Genomic DNA, 25,712 nt, shown 5'->3' with positions numbered 1-25,712 from the left:
GTTTTATATGTGCATGCGGCATGTCCCACACATATTAAAATAAATTATTGTATGTTATGTTGTTTGAAAATGTCTCTTCCTCTTTCTTCTACTACCCAAAAGCCGATGCGTAATGAAATGTATGTGGTCACATCATTCATTCATTCAGTTTTGTATTTTTCCTTTTGGAAAGAGATCACAATTCTTTATTTACTATGTATACTGGTAGCAGATCGAGCCAATTTTGACTTTTCAGTTCTGGGTGGGCATGGCAGAACAAAAACTCGCTTTTTAAAATGGGCCTTTTCTTGGGCTCTGGTTCAGTAAGCCGGGGGGTTTATCTTGAATTTGGGTTTGGAGCAACATTGGTGAAGCGAAGCCCATAGCTTCGTCGACTCATTAGAATTTAGAACCAAAACTGGGTCAGCTCAGGTCAGTTTGACAGATGGTTTGTCAAGTGCGGAGCATTTTCTGAATTGAGATTTGAGATTTGAGAGTCTAGGGCTTCTCATTGCGCAGAGAGAGAGAGAGAGAGAGAGAGAGTGATTTAGGAAATGGGGGGAGGACATGGAGAGGGCACCACGTACAAGGGCTTCACGGTGCATCAGCCTAAGCGATGGCACACGCTCACCGGCAAAGGCATGTGCGCTATGATGTGGTAATCCCTCAGCTCTCTGTCTCCACACTCTTTCTTCATCTTTATCACAACTCTTCTTCACTGATTGAATCCGTTTTATATCTTACACTTATATTTCACTGATTTTGAATTTGTACAATTCAAATATTGATCAAATTTCATTCAATTCAATGCACCTTGTCATATATAAGTGTAAGATATAAAACGGGAAGAAATGAGAAATGCTAACGGGAAGAAATGAGAATTCACTTAAACATTTGGGATTGAAGTTGAGGTATCTGGCTGTTGAATTTGGGTGGCTTGGGAGCTGAAATTGACTCATAGGATTTCTTGTTGTGAGTAACATTTGGTTGATGAGTAGGTTGTATGGAAATGGAACCATAATATCAAACATTACTTTCTGTATTTTCCTTGTGGGTAAGCTTATATTCTAGGCCGACTTCTAGTGGCTTCGGTGCTTGATTTTTAGCATAGAAGACACTAGTAATTGGAATCGTGCAATATGGGATAAAGTTGAAGTAGGGGATTGAGGTTTTCTTTAGGTGATTCATGCATACAAATATTCCAGTAATGAATCATTAATCGGTTCATCTAAGTCTACCACTAAGTTATAGTTTTTCTTTCTTCCTTTTGAATTTTGGTCTCTGTGTTGCAACTATAAGGATAAATTTTGCATGTCAGTTTATGTTTACGCCTCGCACTCTCTCTGTTTTCTATCTTCTCGGCAATAATATTGCAATTCTTTGTAGCTTACTGGTTTTGTTTAATTTCTTAGGTTTTGGGTGCTGTACAGGGCCAAGCAAGATGGTCCTGTAGTTCTGGTAAGAGCTTCTCTTGTTTCAATTTTCTCTGCAATTCGATATACTTACATTACTCACTTTCTTATTATGTCTTTTAGGGTTGGAGACATCCCTGGGAGGGGCATGGTGATCATTCCCATGGTGATCATTAGGTACTGTTCATCCTTTTTCGTCCCAGCTATAACTACTTGACAAGCACATATACTCGTAATATCCACTGTATTTTATTTGCTTTATGTGATACTTATTATTTGGGGAGTGGGAGTCATACTCATGAACTCCTATTTAGAGTAGAGATCTGGCTACAAACTTGGCAATGTTGTAGCCGTGCTTTCACACTGTTCACTAACTATCACATGTCTTTTGATTTAGAAGCATGCACTAGGCTTAGTAGTTATGGGTTCTTGAATGTAGTAGATGCAAGGATCGTGATGCTATACATATGGGAAATCTGTGGGTTTCGTGATGCTATACATATGGGAAATCTGTGGGTTTCCCTTAGCTACCAGGCTTAATTATTTACAAATTGGTTACAGTTTATGTTAGGTTTGTCTTATGTTTTGTAGATGGCCTGCTTTTCTCTTTGAAGAAAGTGGCCAGTAATTGAGGAGGTCCATGAGTTGGTGGTCATCTTTGTTAGCATGTGTTTCAGTTTATTAATTAATTAATTTATCAATTAGACTTTCAATAAGTAATTTATTTGCGTTGAAAGGAATGTGAAATGAAATCATCTTTAGTATATTGTTGCAGGGGTCCTGTTGAAGAGGCAAGAGTTGGAATCATAAAGGGCTTTTCTGGTGGGATACTAATGAAAATGTCGTGTGAAACTTGTTTGTTGATTTCTGTTTAATAAAATGATTGTGAAGAAAGAGATTGCGATGAGCATGATGACATGAAACTACGTTTCAGAATGTTAAATTTATGATGTTTGTATGCTGCTATACTGTAAACACATTGTGAGGTTGAAACTAGTTGCATTTTGCTTTGGCTTCAATTGTTTTAATTGTACCAGTCTTTCTTTGGAACTCATTTGAAGGTTCACTATGTTATGAACAGTTCCAAGGCATCATATTAAAAATCCACTGAAGTTGCAACCGATATATAATAGAACACGAAAATCAGGTGGTGTGTGAAATTTTTAGCCAATGTATAATACGGAAAAAAGTGTCTATTGCAAAGAATCAAAGAATTTGTAAACATATTTAAGTTAAAAAAACAAAACAAAAAAAATAGAAGAATTGGGTTTATAGTAGTAGGTAGGTTAGCTAGGCCTAGGACTCTAGAAGGAGGAGGAGGCTGGCTAGTTGGTGGTGGTAAGTATATTGAGAAGCGCAACTCTGGTGTGGATCAAACGCCTAAACATGCAGTCTAACTCAGCTTCAAGATCTTGAATGGCAATCTCTACAGCGTCCAATCTTCTGCTGGCACTTTGAAGCGCCGTGGCGTCGCATATGTCATACACTCTGTGTCTGTTTCCCCAACTCCATCGTGGACGCATGAACTTGGCCTTGATGAATATGGATTTGGTAGTACTAGTAGCTGATTTCCGGTCGAGCCAAGGTATGGAAATTAGGGACAAGAGAGTCTCCACGATGGAAACGGCGGTGACCCTCACTTGTCTCAGCACATCTACCACCACCCGAAGGTTGTGGTCCATGTATACAGGGGACGACTCTTGCAGTGGTTGTGAAGTACAGATACACATGGACGACTTGTTCTTTTTGATCCCTTTGAAAGAATTCAAGCACTTGAGCGTCTCTTGCTTGAGCTTCTTCCTGTAGCAATTGTAGGCTCCCATTTTGTTATCAATATCCGCTTCTTGGTCGCTGCTTACTCTGCGCAACATGGATTGAAGGTCTTGGAGATGCTCTTTTACCATTAAAAGAACGTCTTTGGAAATGCCACACACATCCAACATTCGCAGAGATGCTTCTGATACTTGATGAACCCATTTCTCCTGTCTGTCGTGGACGAGTGCTTGTTGGATCGTGGGTGAGTAGAGAAGGTTATTTACAGAGTTATGCAGGTCTTTCAGAGCTTCAAAGTTTGGACATGCGATTGCCATGGTCACTATTCTTAAGTTGATGACTTTGAGTGAGATGAGGATGATATACGTAGGTGGTAGCTAAGCTTAAGGTACGTAGAGAGTTTGTGGTTGTGGAATATGATATGCAGTAGCTAGTGTTTGCAGTGTGCGATATATACCTCTACATCTACATCGTCTGAACCCTACATATATATATATATATATATATATAAATATAATTATATATATGCATAGTGATGAAGCTAAAAGAAAGACACAGCTTTAGCCTTAGGCTGAATAATATTATGACTCAGATCTGAGATCTTCACGGAAGGGAAAGGACTAGGAAGAATCCTTTGGATGAGTACGGACAGAGTTGGAGATCCCTTTCCTTTGTATGTATATTAGTTAACAGGACAGCTAAGCCTAACCTAAGGGAAGGAAGGGACACCAATTTGTATTGTACGAACCTTCCATTCCATTCATATATGCCTATTATGTATGTATATGAGTTTCAGATACAGAAATGAATATATATATATATATATCTGTCATATATCCAGTAGGATATCGGAGTCGGAGAGATATTGTTGTTGGTGATTAGACCCATAAAGCTAATCATACATGCACGAGGGAAGGGTGCCAGCCTGGTTTTGATTGTTAGAAACCAGACAAGATGTTTCTCACGAACATATTAATCAATGATCAAGACTTTGTTATAAAATGATCCCTTCATTTACTTTACAGTGCTGTCTCTTGTCTGTGTGCATATGCTTTTGTTTTCTCAATGTACGTACGACTTAGTACATGTATATATATATTCTGACACCAAAATCCACAGTTGGACAAGTTAAACGACCGACCTTCCAAGAAGTTGATCATGTCAAACTTCATTCACATTCACATTCACGTTCACACAGAGTCAGAGAGCTAGCCACCTCCTTCTTCCTTGTCTTAAGAGAGAGAGAGGGGAGAGCAGAGAGAATGATATTGACAATATGACAGCTTCTTCCTCTTTGTTCATGTAGCCCAAACTCGAAAAAGCAATGGGCTCATCACTCCAGATTCATGACCCAACAAATGATCAGCCCATAAATCATATGATATGAAGCGAGCTGGGCTTCATTTTTAGTTCATTTTTTGTTTTTTTGTTTTAAACCAAACCAAAAATGAAATAATGTGGGTTGTCAAACAAACAAACAAAAAACATACAAGATAATGAATGGATAGCATGTCGAACACGTAGGCACAGCCGAAACAAGCGTCCAAAGTTGATCATTTTTATGGTGTGGCTTGCTTCAACTTTGCTTACTTCGTTCGAAGAAGCAAAGTTGTTGAATCAAAATCCAAGTGAAAAAGCATTTCTCTGTCTCCATAAAATATCAACGCCAAAAATTCTAAGTTTGAAGCTTTGCCACGATATACGTATTTGATTTGACACTCACACTCCCTACATTATAAAATAAGTAATGTCCAGAGAGTCAGTGTAATATCCTAAAAGCATAGGCAAAGGCAAATCTGAATTTATTATTTGGAAAATAGCCGAATTTATTGAAGAGATAACAGAAGAAAAGAAGGAGAGGAGAGGAAGAGAGAGTACCTGAAACCACCAACTTCCTTTGCTCTTCTGAGCCATGGCTTCAACCACCAACACCTTGCTCTCTTCTAACTTTTTTGGGACTAGAATCCTACACTCTCCTCCAACCCCAAAAACCACCTCCAGATGCACATCAGCACCAATTCCTCTGCCCTTCTTCTCCAAGAGAAACCTTTTTACCACCAAAAACATTTTCAACCAGAAACCCAATTCCGAGCCCTTCAAATCCGCAGCATCCCAAGCCACTTTAGCTGCCTTACTCTTCTCTTCAGTCACTTCACTCACCCCACAAGCCCTAGCCTTAGACGCCACACCCACCCCCACACCCCCACCTGTTCTCCAAGCCCAGCCTACCAAACCAAACGCCTCCTCTCCTTTCTCTCAGAATCTCCTCGTTACGGCCCCAAAACCCCAATCCCAGGCCGCCACTGACCTCCCTGAAGGCAGCCAATGGCGCTACAGCGAGTTCCTCAACGCAGTCAAGAAGGGCAAGGTCGAAAGAGTCAGGTTCAGCAAAGACGGTTCTGGCCTCCAGCTCACTGCCGTGGATGGCCGACGAGCCTCCGTCATTGTTCCCAATGACCCGGACCTTATCGACATTTTGGCCATGAACGGCGTCGATATTTCAGTGTCCGAGGGCGATTCGGGCAATGGATTGTTCAATTTCATCGGGAACTTGTTGTTCCCAATCTTGGCCTTCGCGGGATTGTTCCTCCTTTTCCGGCGAGCGGGAGGTGGTCCCGGAGGGCCCGGTGGGCTTGGTGGGCCTATGGACTTCGGAAGGTCCAAATCCAAATTCCAAGAAGTTCCAGAGACGGGGGTGAGTTTCTCTGATGTGGCTGGAGCTGACCAAGCAAAGCTGGAACTGCAGGAGGTGGTTGATTTCTTGAAGAACCCAGATAAGTACACTGCCCTTGGAGCCAAAATCCCAAAAGGCTGTCTTTTGGTGGGTCCACCTGGTACCGGCAAGACCCTTCTGGCTCGGGCCGTGGCCGGCGAGGCTGGGGTGCCGTTTTTCTCTTGCGCAGCTTCAGAGTTCGTGGAATTGTTTGTGGGAGTGGGTGCGTCGAGAGTGCGGGACTTGTTCGAGAAGGCCAAGTCGAAAGCGCCGTGCATTGTGTTCATTGACGAGATTGATGCAGTGGGGAGGCAGAGAGGAGCAGGTATGGGAGGTGGGAATGATGAGAGGGAGCAGACCATTAATCAGCTGTTGACGGAGATGGATGGCTTTTCGGGTAATTCCGGTGTCATAGTTTTGGCGGCTACCAACCGGCCGGATGTTCTTGATTCGGCCTTGTTGAGGCCCGGTAGATTTGACCGACAGGTGACCGTGGACAGGCCTGATGTTGCTGGGAGAGTTAAGATCCTGCAGGTTAGTGAGTTTTAAATCTTAATCAATGCCCTACACTATCAGTTCAGTTGACTTCATTTCATTTTATCTCATCCTTTCCCACGGACCATAGATAGATAATTTAGTCGTTAACAAAAGAGTATGCTTATTGACACACAAGAACATGAGCAGCTGATGTATGTGTGTATGTTCGCAAGTTATTTTAATCACTAATTCAGTGTATCTTGTGAAGCATAAAATCTATACATACATATGTATGCATTTGTATAGTATCTATTCTTATTTTTCACACAAGGTAGCTCTATAAATCGAATTGTTACGATTGTTTTAATTAAGCATATCTAGATATTTGTTTCATGTTTTAGTGAGGTTGAAAATTGTTTCAGTAGAATTATGTATTCCAGTTCAACAAACTAGCGTGCAACGTTTCAAGTCTCTGAGAATGCAAACCTCCCTATCTGTACCCATATTCCCAACTAAAGCACTTCTTATTTTTTTATTTTTATGGCAGGTGCACTCTAGAGGCAAGGCACTTGCAAAGGATGTGGACTTTGACAAGATTGCAAGGAGAACGCCTGGTTTCACGGGGGCTGATCTGCAAAACCTGATGAATGAAGCTGCCATTCTTGCAGCCAGACGCGACCTCAAAGAAATAAGTAAAGATGAGATCTCTGATGCTCTGGAGCGAATAATTGCTGGACCTGAGAAGAAAAATGCTGTGGTCTCAGAAGACAAGAAGAAATTAGTCGCCTACCATGGTATATAGAACAAGACCAGTTCTCCCCATCCCATAGAACTTGTTATTTTGCAATCAAATTTTTTTTTGGGGATTGTTTATTCATCTATAACTATTCTTTGCAGAGGCCGGGCATGCTCTTGTTGGTGCTTTAATGCCTGAATATGATCCTGTAGCTAAGATATCCATCATCCCTCGTGGCCAAGCCGGTGGTCTAACCTTCTTTGCTCCAAGTGAAGAGAGACTCGAGTCCGGATTGTACAGTAGAAGCTACCTGGAGAATCAAATGGCTGTTGCCCTTGGTGGAAGGTTAGTTCTACAAACTCTTCAGTTTTAATTTCTTAAAAGAGCGTTTCAGTTTCAAAAGGCTGTATTTAAAATCCTAGTGCATATGAGAAATTGTGTCCTCACACTATTGGCATTGCAGGGTTGCCGAAGAAGTTATCTTTGGTCAGGAAAATGTGACAACAGGGGCATCAAGTGACTTTATGCAAGTTTCAAGGGTGGCAAGGCAGATGGTTGAGAGATTTGGGTTCAGCAAAAAGATCGGACAAGTTGCTATCGGTGCTGGTGGTGGCAATCCCTTCTTAGGTCAACAGGTAGAGCAGTGGCTAGACTTTAATGGATTATTCTCGTTTGATGTGTGTTTTACTTATGCCCATGGGATACAAGATAACTGATGGAAAAGATGAGCTAGCTAACTAACTGCCCATGGCTTGCATATGTGTTTCAATTGCAGATGTCGTCCCAAAAAGATTACTCCATGGCAACTGCTGATATTGTGGATGCAGAGGTAAGGGAGTTGGTAGAGAAAGCTTATTCAAGGGCCACGCAGATCATCACAACCCACATCGATATCCTCCACAAACTAGCCCAGCTCCTCATGGAGAAGGAAACTGTTGATGGTGAAGAGTTCATGAGCCTCTTCATTGATGGGAAAGCTGAGCTATATGTTGCATAGTTGGGACACTCAGCAAATTCATGTATTATCAGTCAGCGTAAAAATGTTGTATTATAAAGTTCATATACACAAGTACACATTACGAACCAATTAATTTTTTAATGAAATTAGGAAGCAAAATAATGGCACAATAGTTGGACTGAAACAAATTTCCCCTACCCCGTCATACATGATCTACATGTTTTGTTACAACTGCTGGAGCAGCTTCAATACAAAAAAGAACAAGTGAAAAATAAAAAATCTATGGCGCCAATTGTGTCACAAAAATAATTACAAGGCATTTCATTCAAGATCCTCTCTCCTCTCTATCTATCCTCTCCCTCCCCGTTGTCTTTTCTCTTCCAAGGTAGCAGCCTCATTCAGCATATCAGCTGCATCCTTGTGCATATCTAGCTTGGCAAGAGCAACGGCCTGCATGTAAAATGCTGTGGACCAGTCAGGGTAGACACATTGCGCTTGCATTGCATCTCGGAGGGCAGCATCTGGTTGATCACAAAGCAGATGGCATAAACTTCTTCGTGCATAGACAGTCGGAGAAACCATGGTCCCCACATCTATGAACTGCATTATAAATAGAAGCAGATTAATGAAGCATAGTTGCAATTACCCTAAAAGAAATTGAAATGGCCATCCTATTTTCTAATTACGCAAACAGCTTTTTTATTAGGTACAGTCTCTGATATGAATACCGGTTTTTATCAACATCGCATAAAACCTTTTACTTTCTTTTACAATTCACAAGCAGCCCTGTCCTTTGTACTACGAAATACTAACAAATTTGGAACTCATTATCTACGAGAGAAGAAATGAAGTGCCTGACCCTTGTGGCATCAAAAATACTAATCAAGTGTAAACTTGTTAAATGGGGGGCAGGAATGCATATTCTACCTCCTATTGAAGAATGCATACCTGAGAGTAACAGTCCATTGCTGATCTAAAATCTTTGTCACGAAATGCTAAGTCACCACGCTTTCGCGCCTCCAACATATCCTTCATTTGCTGAGTCCATTCTTGGAAAGACAACTAACACAAAGACAAACAGTTTCAGAAAGGCATCAGAGATCTGAACCTACCAGTGCACAATAAAATTACCTCATTGGTTCCTTCATCATCTTTGTAGTGTGTCATTAACAAAATTTGATGGATGGCTGTGAGGTCCATCCTTGAACAGGCATCGCCCATGGCAGAAAGAGGATGTTGTGGAGTCGGAGGTGCTTCCTCGTGCTTTGGAATTCCCAGCATCGCATAAGATGGAACCTACAAAGCATCGTCATCATAAAAAATTGCTGACTATGCATGTTTCAGAAAATGTAGAGGTAGTTAAAATTGATTTGAGGGAACAAAATCAGACTGGGAAGGAGTGAGATTATGCTTGACAGAGAATGATAAGAACAGGAAACATACAAGGTCGTTAAAAGTATAAAGAAAATAAACTGCATTTATTTAGGGAGCATAGTTGCACTACTTGTGGTTCAGAATGTTGGTGGTGATAATATTTAAAAAAAAGGCAATGTTTAAGAAACAAACAGAACGAAAACAACAAGTAATTGCATCCATGAGGAGAAAGGGCAGGAAGACTTACATCAGATTTATTTTGCAGTGGGGCAACTGTTGCAACAAGGCCTTTGGTATTTGGCCGCTCCCTGGGTTCATATTGCAAACATCGTGAGGCAAGATCAAAAACCACAGTCGCTTGTTCAGTGGAAAAATTTCCCTCCAGGTGTGAATCCATTAAGAGAATAATGTTTTTGCCACGAATCATATCAAGAGCCTGCAACACAAACATAAATTATAAGGGTAATCCAAAGTCAGCCTACATAATTATTTATTAAAAACTAAATGATCATCCAGACAAAGGGCCCCTTATTGCCGAGTACTAAAGACTTTCGAGTAAGAGGCATTTGAACAAACAACTCCTCTATTACCAATTTACCATACAGCGTATGGACTTCCGCATAACTCATGGGCAGAAGCACTGCACTTTCATTTTTACAGACCATGGGTCCATTCCAAACTGACTGAGTGGAGAACAAGGGCATGACATGTTAAAATACTTACATGAGTAGGAGGGATGTGTTTCCCACTGAGAAGATCCAAAAGGACAGTCCCAAAGCTGAAGATAACACTTTCCGGAGTTACCCTTCCTGCAGCATACACATATTATAGTTGGTAGGGAAGTCAAAGTAATTCATAAAACCAAGAAGGACTCTTCATAAAACATAATCTCCATGCGGTGAAAATTATCACATTATATCATGTCAAGTTATGGAGCAAAATATTTCTTACACAAACTAGCAAGGGCATTTCACAAAACTTTCAAAACAATGACCAAGGCTTACCTGCTTCCAATAGTCTTACTCATTGCCTCACTATGTGTTCAGTTTACCTTCTTAAGGTATCTCATACTACTATATTTATTTAAAAACAGCCTTATGTCTGCTAACACAATCCGAAAGCTTACATACTACAGAAACATCAAACTCAGTTATTGATGAGTACACTAATATGTTAACGCCACATACATAAATAAATATCATAATAGCAGTTTCAATTATGTATTTATTGGCATGGAATTTTAAAAAATCTTCCAATTACATGGATCTCAATCTTCTTAATTCTTTTCAGCATAAAACTTAGTACCGTCGTTCTGCCAACTCTTACAACAACCTTAAGACATACCAATTTGCATCAAAGCATTCCTCCCAAACAATAGCATAAATATCTTAAGCATACATTGACTAATTATATTGCACCCAAATCATTTTATATTATATCCAAACTGTTACAGACACACGTGTTAAAAAATGAAACTTTCTTAATGATTCAGATTTATCTCATACAACGAAAAGAGTATCTCAAAAAATTTCTAATAGATAATAAGAAGGAAGATAAGCAGCTACCATTTCTTAGATATTCAGGGGGTGTATACGCAAGATTAGTGCTGTAACTTTTTCCATCCCTACTGTTTTTCATCAACCCAAAACAAGAAAGCCGAGGATCGCCATTCTGCCAAGACCATCCACAAAATTACCACTTTGATCTCATGTAAACCCATGTATTCTTGGGATGGCATATTTTAACACAAAAGCAAATGTCTACTACTCATTAAAAAAACAAAATATAAAAAGATATGCGATGACATTATTTTACTTCTTGAAAATACTGAAAAACTAAATCTTCAAACTTGGGATAAGATTTGAGACAGCACCTCATCAAAGAGAACCCTATATGCATTTAAGTCATGATACAATGAGCGGCCTTCACCACTGCAATAATCCAATGCTTCAGCAATGTATAGAGCAACCCTTAAACGCATGGCCCACTCAATGGTCTGATTCTCCCCTGTCAAGAAAATGTGAAGGGAATTTTATATCCGAAATACTTTGAAAAACTCTAGTCAATAAACCTGAGAGGTCATAATTTGAAATGGAAATAACACACAGAACATATGCGCTCTCAAAAGCCAGGATGCCCCAATAAATCAATATCTATGGAAAAGAGGAGAAAGTTATATATCTTTGCAGGACTGACAACAAACCTAAATTGCAAATTAAAGTTTGCATGGATTTTCATATCAAATATTGATTATATACAAATTACAAAACATACAACCAATGGCATTCCTATTCTCTCAACTGAATAGTCCCTATAGCTGAATTCTAAATTCTACTAACTCGCTGAAACGCAATGCAACTTTAAAATATAGTAAAAAAAACTCAAAAGGGCGTTCCTTTCCTCCTCACATTTCAGGCAATTAGTCAAACGGATTTGATTTCTCGTGCAGAAAGGAAAAGCCAAGAATTGAGTTGGTGGTGAGAAAAGGATTCAAACAAAATCATTGAAGAATAGGAGAAAGAGTTATAAATCGAACTGTTAAAAGAATTTTATTTTTTCCTTGTTTTAAAAGCATACAGTGGAATAGATGTTTGGCAAGGGTATCATTGGGCATGTACTCGGCCACCAGCAGCCTCTCGTCGCCGTCGCAGCAATACCCGATCAAATTGGCAAGCCTTTTGTGCCTCAGCTTCCCAACACCCCAAGCTTCATCCTGAACCCCCAAACCCAAAAGAGAAGAAAAGAAATCCAATTAAATTGGAAATGGCAACCCTAAGCAAAATTGGAAATGGAGGGAGAAAATAAGAGAGAGAGAGAGAGAGAGAGAGAGAGAGAGAGAGAGAGAGAGAGAGAGAGCATACGGCGAATTGCTTAGGGTCAGGCCAGGCCAATTTGGTAAATTTCTTGATGGCGATCCAACTAGGACTATTTTGGTTCTGGAGGCGGCCCTTGTAGACGACATTGGGGGCTTTGTCGCCGCTCTCGGAGACGATGAAGTCGTAGCTGAAGTTGTTGGTGGCGTTTTTCAAGTCGGCCAGCGAGAACTCCGAGAATCCCAGTACGGCTCCCGCGGACTCGGTTCCGTTGGAGGCTTGAGGAGCCCGGTTGTTGTCGGTGGCAGTAGTGTTGGGGTGGTGCAGGTACTGCTGCTGACGTCCACGTATAAACGACGACTCACAGCACCCCATAACTCGGCCGAGCTGACTCAGTGACCCGCCTCAGCCAGCTCTTGTTTGATAAACATGAATGTATGTATGTATGTATGTATACTAAAATATATACAGATATGTAGAGGGGCAGAGAGAGAGAGAGAGAGAGAGAGAGAGAGAGAGAGAAGTGGAGGGAGGGAGGGAAGTGCAGGGGCCGCAGGGGAAAGATCTCTATCTAAGGAGGAGTGATGTTGAGCTGCAGCTCTCTTTTCCTTCTCATTGCTTGCTTGCAGCTTGCTTGCGTTCTCTCTCTCTTCTTTCTTCACTGACAAAACCTCTGTTTCCTCCTATCTTACTATGTTGATTTGTCCTTTCTCTCTTTCAATCTTTCTATGTCGTAAAGGGTATTATGGTAATTTGGTACTTGACATCCATCCAGCGGACCGACGTCTAAATTTTAGATAGGATTTGCCAAATGGATTGCTCAACAACAATACTACTTGTACTCAATAAGCCTCGTCTCGTCTCGTCTCGTCTCGTCTCGTCTCGTACCATCAAAACCTCACGGCACCGCAGGCACGACAAAAGTAACATCCAAATCTTAATCTTATGGACACAGGCTGGCGGTGCCCAACAAAAGTTGACAATGACATCATTAACCAAGTATCCTAAGATTAAATAGCAGACTTGTTACTTTTATGATTTTATCTTCTTTTATTTATTATAGATATTTATAAAAAATTATCTGACTAATGACTAATGTCTAAAGAACAATCCACGCAAATCCCGATACTAATTTTTTTATAATTTTTTTTTAAACATGCCATTATTTAATTTTCGTTTATATGTCTTACATAATATAATATATAACAGAACTTTTTATTATGTGTCTAATTATTTATTTTCAAGAGCATGCATAATGCATTAATATTATTATTATATACTCCTCTTTTCTCCATTAGTTTTATTTTTCTTTGTTTCCAACAATTAAACAAGGGGACTGGCTTATATCAGCTAATACGTATATGCGTACGTGTGAATGTGATAATATGAAGCCTAAAAGATAAGAGGACCTTTTTGTATGAAGTCTCGTCTCGTCTCGTCTCGTTTGAAGCTCCACTTGCTGCCAATTCCAAGTGGACCTTTTTGTATTGTATATATCTCTTTTCTTTGTTTCACTTCAAACTATTATGCCTAATTATGGGTTTTTAGGTTTTATCGTTTTTGAATTTTAATCAGATTTGTATTTTAATTTATTAATTTTAAAAATTATTTTTGTGGTCTTTTAATTTTAGTTTCGTTAGGACAAATAATTAAAGCCGTTTCTGATTGATCTACGGCCCAAGACAAAAGTGTAGAGTGTGCACTTCATAGAAAAATTAATCATTGAGATTATAACTTTTGGTAATAAGCCATTTTTTTCAATCAATTGCACAATATCTACCAAATCCTCCATTTACCCCCAAAATTATACACTACAAATCTAGAAAGCACAAATAATATTCAAAAGACACAATAACATAACAATAACCATTTTATAACGCCATATAAAAGTAACAAAAGGATTGAATCATTTGTGCATAATATGATAATTTGTGCAACATAGATGGTAGTCATCTACAAAGAATAAATCATTGGCAATGGAGACAACTATAGTGGAAGTAATTAAAAATAAACAAAATCCGAATACAAACAAAAAATAAACAAGATTAAAGATCTCAAACTTGCAAGGAAAATAAAACCCTAATTCAAGCAACGACAATCAGATAATCTGCTACTAAGATATGATCTCAGATCTAACTTTGGAGAGAGAGAGAGAGAGAGAGAGAAGAAGAAGAAGAAGAAGAAGAAGGTCAAAACCAGAAGAAGAAAAAAAATGCGAAAATCGCGTAAAGAAAACAAAAAAGAACAAGAAGAGAGGGAGATGAATAAATATTAAATTGTAAACAGTTTCATAGAGAAAGTCAAAAGACATTTATCCTCTATTAGCACGCGGTCCTCTATTAGCACGCGGCTGCCCTCCTTGAGAAGAATGAGTCTTTACGTTTGTATTTAAGTTTGCAATTATTTAGTGTTTTTGGGCCCTCATATATGGGTTATAAAAGACTTGTGTGCCCTACTTCCCAAAACAAAAAAAAACAAAAAAAGATTTGTGCGCCCCTCTCAAATTTGGGCCATGAGCCGTCACCATGGGCCAAGGCTGGCTTTACAAATAGTAATGTCGTCAATTTTATTAAAATTTTCTGTTAAATTTGAGCATGTGCATGGCATATAGTATAGTGTTGAGGGTCAAAATCGGAAATTACTTCACTCTCACTACCAACAACCAAAAAAAAGAAAAAAAAAAAAAAGAAAAAAAAAGAAAAAGAAAGTGGCAACTGTCACCAAATAATGGTGACTGTTGCTACTTTTTTTTGGTTGTAGTGTCTTAGGGTACATAGGAAAATTTCGGTGGGGTTGGTTGGAGAGATGATTGTTACTATGGCAATGATAGGAAGAAGGTTTTTAAGTTTTTAGTTTTTAGTTTTATTTTTTATTTTTTTAGGTGAAAGAAATATTCATATAGTAGAAATTAAAAATAATACAAAAAGATCATTTTGCCATTGCATTTAACGGAAAAGATAATAAAATTGATCCATGACTATTTGTCCTAATGAAACTGAAGTTGAAGAACCACATGAGAAACCAAAATGTGAATTATGTAAAATTTCAAAGGCCATTAGACCTAAAAACCAGTCTAATTATTTATTTATGCTATTCGTCAAAGCCCTTATCAGCTTCTCAGTTTTTCACCATCACTCACAAGAGTCATAACACATATAATATAATATATAGTCAGTCTTAAATCAAAATATGCAAAGAGATGGATGAAGTATTTGTATTTTTTTAACATTAGAGTTCGACCCTGAGTTCGAACTGGGGTGCCATGGGAGAAAAGGGAAGTTTTTGACCCTGGGGTTCGAGCTGGAGTGCGATGGGGGTAAGGGGGAAGCCACCACCATTGTGGTGGGAACCCATTGGCAAAGATGAAGGCTTTTAGTTAGCCTTGTTGTATTGTAATTTGTATGTAATAAAAGTTCCCTTTTAATCATCAGTAGGTAGTTTCAAATAATTGAACCAATTCGTTTTGTCTTTCGGCAATCTTGGCATCTCAAAATTTCCCCCTCTACTCTTCTTGATTCACATTTATACATGATCAACTTCTAAGGCACCATGTATTTTATGTAGTTCCAAGTTCCAGGCCCCTAGTCTTATTATATATATATTCATGACCAAAACCTTAATTAAGCACGCACCCATACCCATAGCAACAAATATAATGCAATTAATTGATATCAGAAGAAATTAGCTAGGGAGGGAGGGAGAGGGAGGGAAAACCACACACCTAATTTTCTATTACAATAACTAATCATCACTAGATTCCAGATTGAGGAACAAACCTCTAGAATCTAGATGGATAATGGAAGATTACATGCCAGAAGTAGTAAGACTCAGGTAAGTCTAATTTATAAAGTACGTACTACGTAAGAGGACCAAGTCCTGGACTTGTAATTATTCAGACACACAAGCCGGGGCTGTTGACTTTTTCAATGTGTGCATCAAGCTCTTCGTATGCTTTCAGGGAGTTTGCAGTGAATTTTTCCATGGCCATTAATGTCTGCTTCAGATCCCATACTAGATTCCTTGATCCAATATTATTCTCTCTCTCTCCACCCTCCTCTTGTGCTGCCTGCAAACTCAAACCAATATTATTCTTTTTTCCTCTACCTCGCATCAGCACCTTCTGCATTGTCCTTTGCTCCTCCTCCTCCTCCTTCCCCTCCTCCACAAGTCTTAGTTTCCTTGCTACATCTTTGTTTTCAATTGCCATTCTTTGCAGCAATGTTTCTGCATCAACGTGGTGTTCCATTAAAAGCAAATGTATACGAGTGTAAAATCCCCGGATAGCTTCAATAACTTCCTTCCCTGAGAGTCTATCCATAGCTTGAGACCACTGATTACATATCACAAAAGCTGGGGGTGCACCGAGTCTACCAGGAGAAAGAGGTACTACTACTGCTGCATCACCCTCCTCATCTGTCTGCGGTGATGGTTCCTGTAGAAGACATCTGAGAAGCCAACCATTTAATGCTTTTACATACCCCTTTTGGGTGGCAATCCAATTGGAGAAGCAAACATTCCAGTTTTGAAGCTCTAACTTGAGTTGAATTGCAGTTTCAAGATCATGCGCACCGTTCAACTTCGCGTTGGATATTGCAATTGCATCCAAACTCTTGGAGGCTTCCGCAATTGCTTGGTATTGACTCTTGTGACATTCTACCATAGCTTTCCACATTCCAAGTAATCTGCACAAGTAGTCAATTATCCATACCACATGATCATGACGTGTAGTATATTGTGATATTTTGTATGAGTTGTACCTACTCTACTCATTCCAAACAGAATTCAATCAATCAGATAGACGCGTGGTACGTACCTGTGAATGAATTCAACAATCTGCGGCCACAACTCCTCTTCCCTCAACTTGTTTATGGTAACTGATATTCTGTCAACAATATGAATTGCAATTTTCATTTTTGTTGAAACATTGTGAAGTGCAGTCCGAACAGATTCAATTTTAGGAGACTCAGCGGTGGCCTTATTGTGTTCCAATTGTTTCAGCATTCGACTCTTCTTCTCATGCGTTACGCGCAATCTTTCCTCAGCCTAATTCATTTCAGTATAAGCAAGCAGGATGTATAAAATCATAAATGACACTGACAACAAATTCAAGTGCAGACGAATATGCTCAAAAGCCTTAAAAAAAAGACACCCTATGACAGATTAAGCATACCTTGACTTCGTCGTAAAGTTTCTTTTCCCACAAGAAGAGCGTCTTCAGAGTGTAAGATAGGCTCTGTGAGCTCATCACCAAGCCTTCACGGTTACCAAAGCCATACTCTGTTTCTCCAAAACGAGCGCATCAAATATGTTATTAATATTTATATTTATTTTATTTTATTTGGAAAGGAAGAGAAAAAGAGAGATTATACCCTGATGAAGAGAAATTGTGTGATGGTGAGACTGCAGCGACTTCAAAACTTGATTGCCGGACTCAGACGCTCTGTCAAACAGAAGGTGAAGCTCTCGCATGGCCTCTGCTTCTGCAGAGACGCCCTGTTTGTTCTGTTCGTTCTGTTCGTTCTGTTTGTTGTGTTTGACAGACGTGGCCAAATGAATCGTCTTCTTACTCTTGTCTTTCGGCCTAGTCTGTTGTTCTTCCTGCTGTCCAATGTTATTATTAATATTAATATTGTTATGTTTGATTTTGTCAGCAGCAGGAGTAGCAGCCTCTTCAGGCTCCAAATGAGTAGAAGAATAAAGTGGGGATGGTGGGTATCCCTCCCTCTCGTAGGCGTCAAAGAAATTAAACAAATCCCAAGTGGAGCTGATTGGAGACGGTGGCGGAGGAGGGGGTTTGGAAGCCAAGCCGCCGCCTAGATTCCTGTAATATTCATCACCATCATTAACTGGAGTTGGCGCTTCGTCCGACTGTTTACGGGGGCCCTTTAGTTCGGTTTCGGATTCGGAGTCGGAAGGGAATTGGAGGTGCGAGGCCGAGTCGGATTCTGATTCTGATTCTGGTGGTCCATTACAATTACAATGATTCTGAATGGTATAAACATCATCGAAGAAACGGTGGAGAGAGGGCCCAAGTGTCCTGAGGGAGGCCAAGTAAGCCACGTGAGCATCGGACATGGCTTGGGTTTGGCTGAGAGCTTCCTCCAGGAACTTGCACCGGTCACGGCATAAAGCCACCGCTGGAAGATCCTCCACCTTTGAGGCGGCGCACCCCATGTTCACAAGCCTTGACACACACTGAAAGGGAGAGACAGAGAGAGTGAATAAAATAATTACCAAATGAAATAAATAGCAGGAAGACAGTGCGCTGCGGGACACTAGACCAACAACGTTCTCTGATTTGCTCTGTTTTGGGTTTTCAGGCTGCACAACTTAAGTAGATAAAGGAGGCTTTATTGGTAATTTGGCATTTTTATGGGTATGCGCGTGAGTTTTAATTATCTTTCCTTCCTTAATGTTGTGTGTTTGTTTGTGTGCAAGGCTGTTGAGGCCGATGCAGGAAAATATAACGTCTCTTTGCGTTGTTGCCCCTTCTTTTTATCTTCTTATCTGCACTCATACTCACTGAAACAGGAATGGGATTGTAGTTGAAGGCCATCCATTTTGCATTATGATACATTTGAAAACTGCTTAAAATGAAAAAGGTATGTTTTTTTTTTCTTTTAATTTCATGTTCAAAACAAATAAAGATGATTCATAAGTAAAAGGTTTCTGCCAAAAAGAGAAAATAAGGAAAAGCGTCAAATAATTAATTATGATGTCCAATTAAAATGACAAATTATGGCAAGTAACCGTTATGGCATGCATGTGGAACTGTAGAAGCAAATTTGGCAAGGAAAGGAAAGGAAATAATTCAAAATAACCAGGATTGGTAGGTAGGTAGGTCTAATAGTAAGCATATGAAGTCAAGGTAGCAAAGAGTAGTGATGTTTTTAAAAAGCGGTTAGATTCTTGAATCTGACGAAGATATCTTTCATAAAAGGAGGAGATGCTGCTGCAGCGGCATATTCTCATATCATAATATATGGGATGGATATGGTGGTGCAATTCCAACTGGATCAACTTTGTCTGATTCTGTTCGTGTCTCACTTTTATGCTTTGCTTTTCAAGTGGGGGTGGGGAGACGTACGGAGACGACCAGGGAGAAGAAAAAAGAACCAGAAGACATGGTCCCTGACCCTCTCTGTGTGTACGGTTGCATGTATTGATTTGATATTGAATCCCATAATCTATGCATTTCTAGGGTTTAGGTAAAGCCACACTTTCTTCTACCTCTCCTCCACCCATCCATGTCGATCCTTTCAAGAAATTAAAAAAACATCATTGGATTGGAGGAGCCAAGAGCCAAGAGGGAGGATCGACTACAATTGTTACAGAAAATGCGGATTTGTTTCTGAACGAGACGAGAGCATAATGCATTGGTTGGTTAAGACTTAAGAGCCCAGTATACAAATTATAATGGAGTCACGTATCCAGTTAAGTCCATGGTCTACAATCCTGGGCAGCCCATGCCAAAATCTACGCATTACTTTCAGCCTGTTAGTTAACTTAATGATGATTGGATTCAAACTGCCATGCCCTTTCTTTTTTTTTCTTTTTTTTTTTCTTGAATATTTATATTTTCTTTATAGCTAGCACCACTGCAATGAGTAAAAATCTGTCTTCCATTCAACCTGAGAAACATAACAGATGCATATAAAAATACACTAGCCAATAAACCCTTTTTTTAATTACCAGTCCTATCTAATAATCGACAATATGGACCCGGAAAATTAAAGGAGCTACCTTAATAATTAACGTGAAAATTTATGCACTATACTTTTTCACATAATTAGTCATTCGCTAATTATTGGGTATGTGACACACGCACATTAGTTATTAGTATTAGCTAATTAGCTAGCTAGGGAATAATTAGGGACCAGAGATGCCCCTTACCTCTCTACTATATTTATATATGTGTGCGTGCACGCGCGTTGGTTTGGAAGAAGGAAAACATGTATATTGCTTTGCTTTGCTTTGCTATAGCCTTAAGCTAAAATCAGCTTTCAATGACGGTGGAGAATATTGCACACACACACACATATACAGAACAAGAGAAAGTTGATGGGGCATGCATTATGCTGAATTACAAGGGCGAAGGGTCCATTATTGATTAATTATCGAGCATTAATCTTATCATCAATCTTCAACGGGAATGTTATTCTTTCTTTCTTTCTCATCCCTATACACCACACAATTCTATTAATTCGACATACAATTAATTATATTAATTTGTAGTATAGAAAATACAACTAATATAATTAATTAATTTGAAGACATAAGCAAGCAATTGATCGACTATAATTTACACAAGAAATTAATTAATCCCAAACTTAGAGTAGGGTGAGAGTGTTGAGCAGCGAAACCCTTGCGTTAATCAAACTCCTGAAAACTGTTTCAGAGCAAGTTTCAATGGCGGCGATAGAGACCTCCAGTTCCTGCATTTTCTTCAATGTTATTTTCACCTCTTCTTCTCCTTTCTTTCTTATATTTCGTAAGCTCTCAACTCCAATATTATTGACTTGTACTACTTTATCAATAATCCTACTATGATCCTCAACGGCCTCCTTGCACCTCATCAACCCCATTGAAAATAATATTCCCATCCACGACCACCTTGACGACAAGATGTTCAATTTTGATGACGACGTTGTTGGGTTGCCGGATGAGAGTGCTGCAGCAATTCCGTTAAACAGGGCAAGAGACACCGTCACCGTCACTTGAACGACCTCGCTTATGACCCCAGCCAACTCATGATCAACAATATTATTAGTAGTATAGTAATTACTATCGCAGACATGCTCCAACGGCGCGGCTGCCGGTCCTTGCCTTCCAACAATACAACGAACTGCGTTGACAAGGTTGATCATTTCCTTGGCCATTCTCTTTCTAGCTTTGACGTACAATGCTATCTGGGAGTCGTCTCTCTTCCTCAAAGCGACTTGAGCTGCAGAGTGGTCCTGTTTGAGAGCGAAAACTGAGGTACGGAAGATTCCATAGACGTCAACAAAGAGAAGGAATTGGTCTAGAAGGTTGTCGAGCCAGCAGCAGCTGGCGGAGTGGGAGCTCAGGCGGCGGAGGGAGTCTTGGGTTTGAGGAAGGCGGAGAGTGTCGTCAAGGCAGTGGTGCAAGTCTCTGAGGCTGGTCAAGCCTTGGCAGAGCCAATCGGAGAAGGAGAAAGAGGCCGCCGCCCATGATTGAAGGTGAGCGATGTGATCCTTGAGCTGGGAAATCAAGGGGTGAGATCTGGTTGGGAGACTGATGGATCTGGTGTGATGAGACAACATGGGTGCTCGCACTTTTGCCTGACGGCTATTTGGAATGATTTTGTTGGGGAAAGAAAGCGACCGCCGGAAAACGCCTGCCATAATGTCTTCGACTTACGTACGTACAGGCTGTCGTATTAATTTGTAGAACGTTGTTGAGAGATCGACATGTATATATACACTGTGTATGTGGATGATCAATAATCAATAATCAATAATAATGAAAAATATTATTCATTGGATGAATTGATGATCTATTCTATGGGCAAGTTAACTTAATCATACAGCTGATCGCTGAGCTGTTTTTATTTCTTCTTCCTTCTACTCCACAGTCTACTCCCTCAATCAATCATGTGCTTTGGGGGAGGGAACAGTTCCACGTGGTCAGTTCAATCTTTCTTTTTCTTTTTCTTTGCTTATACAACTTGTGCAAATAATTCTGAAAGATTAAACTTTTTAAGAAAGAATTAATAAGAAACGCTTGGAGTCAGAGTCAGTCATAAATTGGGGTGTGTCTACGGTCCATTGACCAGGCTGGAATCCCAGCAACGTCCTTAGCTCTTAATAATTCAAGTTAAATAAAATAATATTTAACCAGCTAGATGGCCTCCCCTAGGTTTGGCATTCCAAACGCAGCGTTGCAACTTGCATGCTTCTTCATATACCATTGGCATCCAGACATGACAGACATGCCTGATCTGAAGAATAAGATGTCAAATAATTATTATGGACGTTCATTTTATATTTACAAAAGAATTCGAAATTAAGTCAGAAATTCCGTGTCCCACCACGGGTCATGAGCCATGACTCCCATCCTTCCATTAGGCATTATTTGATTATATATAACGGCAACGTGAAGTGAAGATGGTATATATAGGCTTAGCATATGGATGATCAAGTATATTTTGTCAAACGGTAGGCTTAGCATATATATATATATATTTCATTGAGGAATGTTTGAAATAAGCTTATTTGATGGACATCTTTGTAGGGTTAACTCTGTATTGTATTTCACACGATAGACTTAGCACATGTCGTTAGATTATACACAATGACGTTGAGTCACCCCACAATATAGAATAGAAAGGTATCTTTTTTTTTTTTGAAAACTTTTTTTATAAAGATAGGCGATAATATACTAAACTCACACAAGCACTATACAGATATTAGGACTCGAACTCAGAACCTTTCCTAGAATAACAATTGCTCCAGATCACTACACTAATAAATTCTTTATTTACTTATTATAATAACCAAAAATGTGTCACAGTTATGTCAGTATTTATTTTATTCATTTTCAGGACATGCAGTGGGTTGGTCCAGAAAAGCAACTGACATGGAGTGGTGGGGGCCTTTTTTTTGTTAAATTTAGATTAACCAACAACATTTTTTAGTATTTTGGATGTTTCATCGTTCTTTGCTCTTTGTTTTATATATATAAATTTACGTGCAATATCGAACACTATTACATATATTTATCAACCATATTAAGAATTAAAATTATTAATTAAATGAAGATAATATGGTAAATTCACATTTTTTCATATTAAAAAAATTAAAATTAAAAGAAAAATTAGATAATAAATTCTATTTTTATGGAACACAACTGCCCATTATCTATTTTAATTTTAAAATAAATTTAAATTTTTTTTAAAAATAACATCTCGTATGCTCATGTTCACTGATCAGAGTGCTCAACAGTAACGCATATAATAATGAATGAGATTACCACTACTTATGTTTTGACTCAGCTTATACCAACCAATATTATGATTGGATTGGGCTGCCTCTTATTATTTATTAACCTCCAGTCCAACTTTTCAAGGGAGAATTATTTGGGGGCAATATAATTTTTATAAGATACAGATGAGCATATTATTATTATTATTATTATATATACGAAATAAAGAATATATCAAGTGGCACAAAATAATGAATGATGTACATGTAGAGTGAGAGAGTGAGAGAGGGAGAGAGGGAGAGAGGGAGAATACATAAATGCCAATGGCGGAAAATGTGTTATGATGATGAGGTTGAGGAATTAAGTGGGGGTTCTTCAAAAGATAGACGATGAGGATAAGTTGTGCACTCTGATCAGTTTCAGCTGTTTGTTATAGTACTAGGACTATGCATGGATGACATTTGGCATATCACTTTTTTGCCACTTCATCATTAAACTAGACACGTATCATTAACGGCGCCGTGGAGTATAGCTTATGTGTATCTATATATATATATATCGATTTCAAGTAAGTGGAGAGATTAGCTAGTGAGTAGATAGAAAGATCTGATTCGATGAATTAATAATAATGGATGATGATCATCATCCAAAAGTGGAAGAGGAGAGGGAGAAGCAGAGAAGGGAGGAGGTAAAGCAGAAAGAGAAGGAAGACGGATCAAGGATGAAGCCACTAACATATGAAGCCTACGGTGGTGGAATGTACGGTAGAGAGGAGGGTGAAACTGAAATAGCGGCAAAACCAAAAGCAAATAAGCCACCGGCCAGAGAGAAGCAGAGTGCTGACGGACCTGATGAAGCCACCACGGGACCCCCTAAGCATCCACCCCCACCTTCCACCGGCGACCGAGACCTTGATATCACTGGCCAAACCTATATTCAGTAATTAGTACAATATCAATATATTGCACTGCATCTGCCTACTATATATTTCAATTTGCCCTTCTTTCCGTTTCCGTTTCCATGTAAAATAAATAAATAAATTTTCAAAACTTGTACTTGAAGAACCACTGCTTTTTGATGTTATGTGTTTAAGTTGTAGCCATTTACCATGACCTTTTTGATTGGGGCCAACGCGAACGGCCTTTTGATTGGGCTACACGCAAAGGGGACTGAGTCATTTACCATATTATTAGTGGCGAAATTATAAGTGAAGAAGAGCTTCTGGGGAGTTTCTATAGTGAGTGGAAAGTTATAAGGGGTGTTTTTGAGGGGTGTGTACAAGCCGTTGGATTTCATCTAACGGTGAGTTTTTAAAAGAGGGTGCATGTAGAACCGGGTTGAAATTTGACTCGTTGGAAACCCAAATTCAGTTGAAGATCTTTCCTTCTTCCCCTCTCTGTGAAAAACTCAAGAACACAATCATCTCTTTTTGAATGTAACGCAAACCCACAATTAGAAGGATCCAAAGCTCCCAAACCCTATAGTCGCTCCATTGTCATCAGCTCCTTGGGAAGCCCGCGATATATGGTATCCTCAGTATGACGATTAATGGCTCTTACCTAGCTGTTGTCCTGTTTTGATTCTATGGCTCAAGTGAAAACCCCTTCTCTTTTTCGTTCAGCAGACAAGATTCCAGATGAAAGCAAAGTAGCATATCTCTTTATGTAGCTAGACGTCACAGCAGCAGTTTGTTCCTCGATTTTGGTAGAGATGGAGTCTCTAATACCAAAGAGTCTTCTCTAATGTCCACCACATTCTCTCAAACTTACTGACTTCGGAGCTCCCGATTGATTTTGAGAGGTAAGTTCACTATTGCTGGATTGATTTAATTAGGTTTGGTTTGTTTTTTGTGAGGGTGGGAAATTTGTCATTTGTGACATCAATAATGCGTCATTTGTGGAATCAATAATGCGTCATTTCCTTATAAATATTCAGTATACTTAGTTGATTGTTTTTGGTAGGGGTGGGAAATTATGAAATGTAGGTAAAAGATCCTAAACTTAGGTTTAACCACATTCTGCTTATAAGGAGTATTGGCGTGAATTTCAGAAAGCCATATGGGATACTGACAATAAGGATGAGTTTGATGCAAAATGGAATATTGTGGTTACAAAGGCTGGTTTGACTGACCATCCATGGCTAAGTTCAATGTTTGATTTAAGGGAATCTTGGGTTCCAGCCTACGCACGACAATTTTTTGCCGTTGGAATGTCAAGCAGCCAAAGAGCGGAAGGTTCTCATGGTTTTTTCAAGCAATACATATCAAGGAGAAATTCATTGATGGATTTCATAATACGATTTGAGAGGGCACTTTCTCATCAACGTCAAAAAGAGTTAGTTGCTGATCACGTAGATGCATTTGAAGTGGCTCAATGTATTCTACCGATGCCAATGAACAAACAAATGGCTACCTTGTACACAAGGACAATGTTTCAAAAGTTTGAGCAAGAACTAATACAAAGTACAACATGTTTCCTAGAGCTCAAAACAGAGGATGCTTCTAAAGTTGTCTTTAACGTGAGCGAAAGGAAAA

The 25,712-nt window shown here is 39.3% G+C and overlaps 7 protein-coding genes across 9 annotated transcripts; 3 read left to right on the top strand and 4 right to left on the bottom strand.

The window, feature by feature from the left end:
• The first annotated feature begins 408 nt into the window (after positions 1–408).
• On the top strand, positions 409–2,445 carry LOC117624839 (NADH dehydrogenase [ubiquinone] 1 beta subcomplex subunit 2). 2 transcript variants are annotated; one of them, XM_034356328.1, is made up of 4 exons: positions 409–637; positions 1,392–1,437; positions 1,515–1,568; positions 2,154–2,445. In XM_034356328.1, exons 1-3 carry the CDS (start codon positions 534–536, stop codon positions 1,566–1,568), a joined length of 204 nt encoding a protein of 67 aa, XP_034212219.1. In that variant the 5' UTR covers positions 409–533; the 3' UTR covers positions 2,154–2,445. The 2 variants fall into 2 exon arrangements, with proteins under 2 accessions (XP_034212219.1, XP_034212211.1); XM_034356320.1 differs by having other exon boundaries at positions 411–637; positions 2,167–2,445.
• Positions 2,446–2,716: 271 nt separating this feature from the next.
• On the bottom strand, positions 2,717–3,481 carry LOC117617850. The gene has a single exon (XM_034347450.1). The coding sequence runs from the start codon at positions 3,479–3,481 to the stop codon at positions 2,717–2,719; it is 765 nt and encodes a 254-aa protein (XP_034203341.1).
• A 1,273-nt stretch (positions 3,482–4,754) lies between these two features.
• On the top strand, positions 4,755–8,320 carry LOC117624818 (ATP-dependent zinc metalloprotease FTSH, chloroplastic). The gene is made up of 5 exons (XM_034356283.1): positions 4,755–6,411; positions 6,902–7,148; positions 7,252–7,435; positions 7,554–7,725; positions 7,866–8,320. Exons 1-5 carry the CDS (start codon positions 5,077–5,079, stop codon positions 8,085–8,087), a joined length of 2,160 nt encoding a protein of 719 aa, XP_034212174.1. The 5' UTR covers positions 4,755–5,076; the 3' UTR covers positions 8,088–8,320.
• On the bottom strand, positions 8,167–12,945 carry LOC117624832 (serine/threonine-protein kinase BSK1-like). Its single transcript, XM_034356307.1, has 9 exons — positions 12,284–12,945; positions 12,000–12,135; positions 11,296–11,429; positions 10,988–11,093; positions 10,146–10,231; positions 9,670–9,858; positions 9,180–9,344; positions 8,997–9,110; positions 8,167–8,648 (listed from the first exon to the last, which is right to left on the bottom strand). The coding sequence occupies exons 1-9, from the start codon at positions 12,608–12,610 to the stop codon at positions 8,397–8,399; spliced, it is 1,509 nt and encodes a 502-aa protein (XP_034212198.1). The 5' UTR covers positions 12,611–12,945; the 3' UTR covers positions 8,167–8,396.
• A 2,994-nt stretch (positions 12,946–15,939) lies between these two features.
• Positions 15,940–18,511, bottom strand: LOC117614889 (nitrate regulatory gene2 protein-like). Of its 2 annotated transcripts, XM_034343815.1 has the most exons (5): positions 17,605–18,511; positions 17,406–17,512; positions 17,049–17,278; positions 16,771–16,917; positions 15,940–16,680 (listed from the first exon to the last, which is right to left on the bottom strand). In XM_034343815.1, the coding sequence occupies exons 1-5, from the start codon at positions 18,407–18,409 to the stop codon at positions 16,128–16,130; spliced, it is 1,842 nt and encodes a 613-aa protein (XP_034199706.1). In that variant the 5' UTR covers positions 18,410–18,511; the 3' UTR covers positions 15,940–16,127. The 2 variants fall into 2 exon arrangements, with proteins under 2 accessions (XP_034199706.1, XP_034199705.1); XM_034343814.1 differs by having other exon boundaries at positions 15,940–16,917.
• Positions 18,512–20,565: 2,054 nt separating this feature from the next.
• On the bottom strand, positions 20,566–21,600 carry LOC117617843. The gene has a single exon (XM_034347437.1). It carries the CDS (start codon positions 21,598–21,600, stop codon positions 20,566–20,568), a length of 1,035 nt encoding a protein of 344 aa, XP_034203328.1.
• A 2,176-nt stretch (positions 21,601–23,776) lies between these two features.
• LOC117616245 lies at positions 23,777–24,196 on the top strand. The gene has a single exon (XM_034345493.1). It carries the CDS (start codon positions 23,808–23,810, stop codon positions 24,120–24,122), a length of 315 nt encoding a protein of 104 aa, XP_034201384.1. The 5' UTR covers positions 23,777–23,807; the 3' UTR covers positions 24,123–24,196.
• The last annotated feature ends 1,516 nt before the right edge of the window (positions 24,197–25,712 follow it).

This window comes from Prunus dulcis, chromosome 1, assembly GCF_902201215.1.
Source record: "Prunus dulcis chromosome 1, ALMONDv2, whole genome shotgun sequence".
Classification (NCBI taxonomy): domain Eukaryota; kingdom Viridiplantae; phylum Streptophyta; class Magnoliopsida; order Rosales; family Rosaceae; genus Prunus; species Prunus dulcis.
This window is presented reverse-complemented; position numbering and strand designations above follow the sequence as displayed.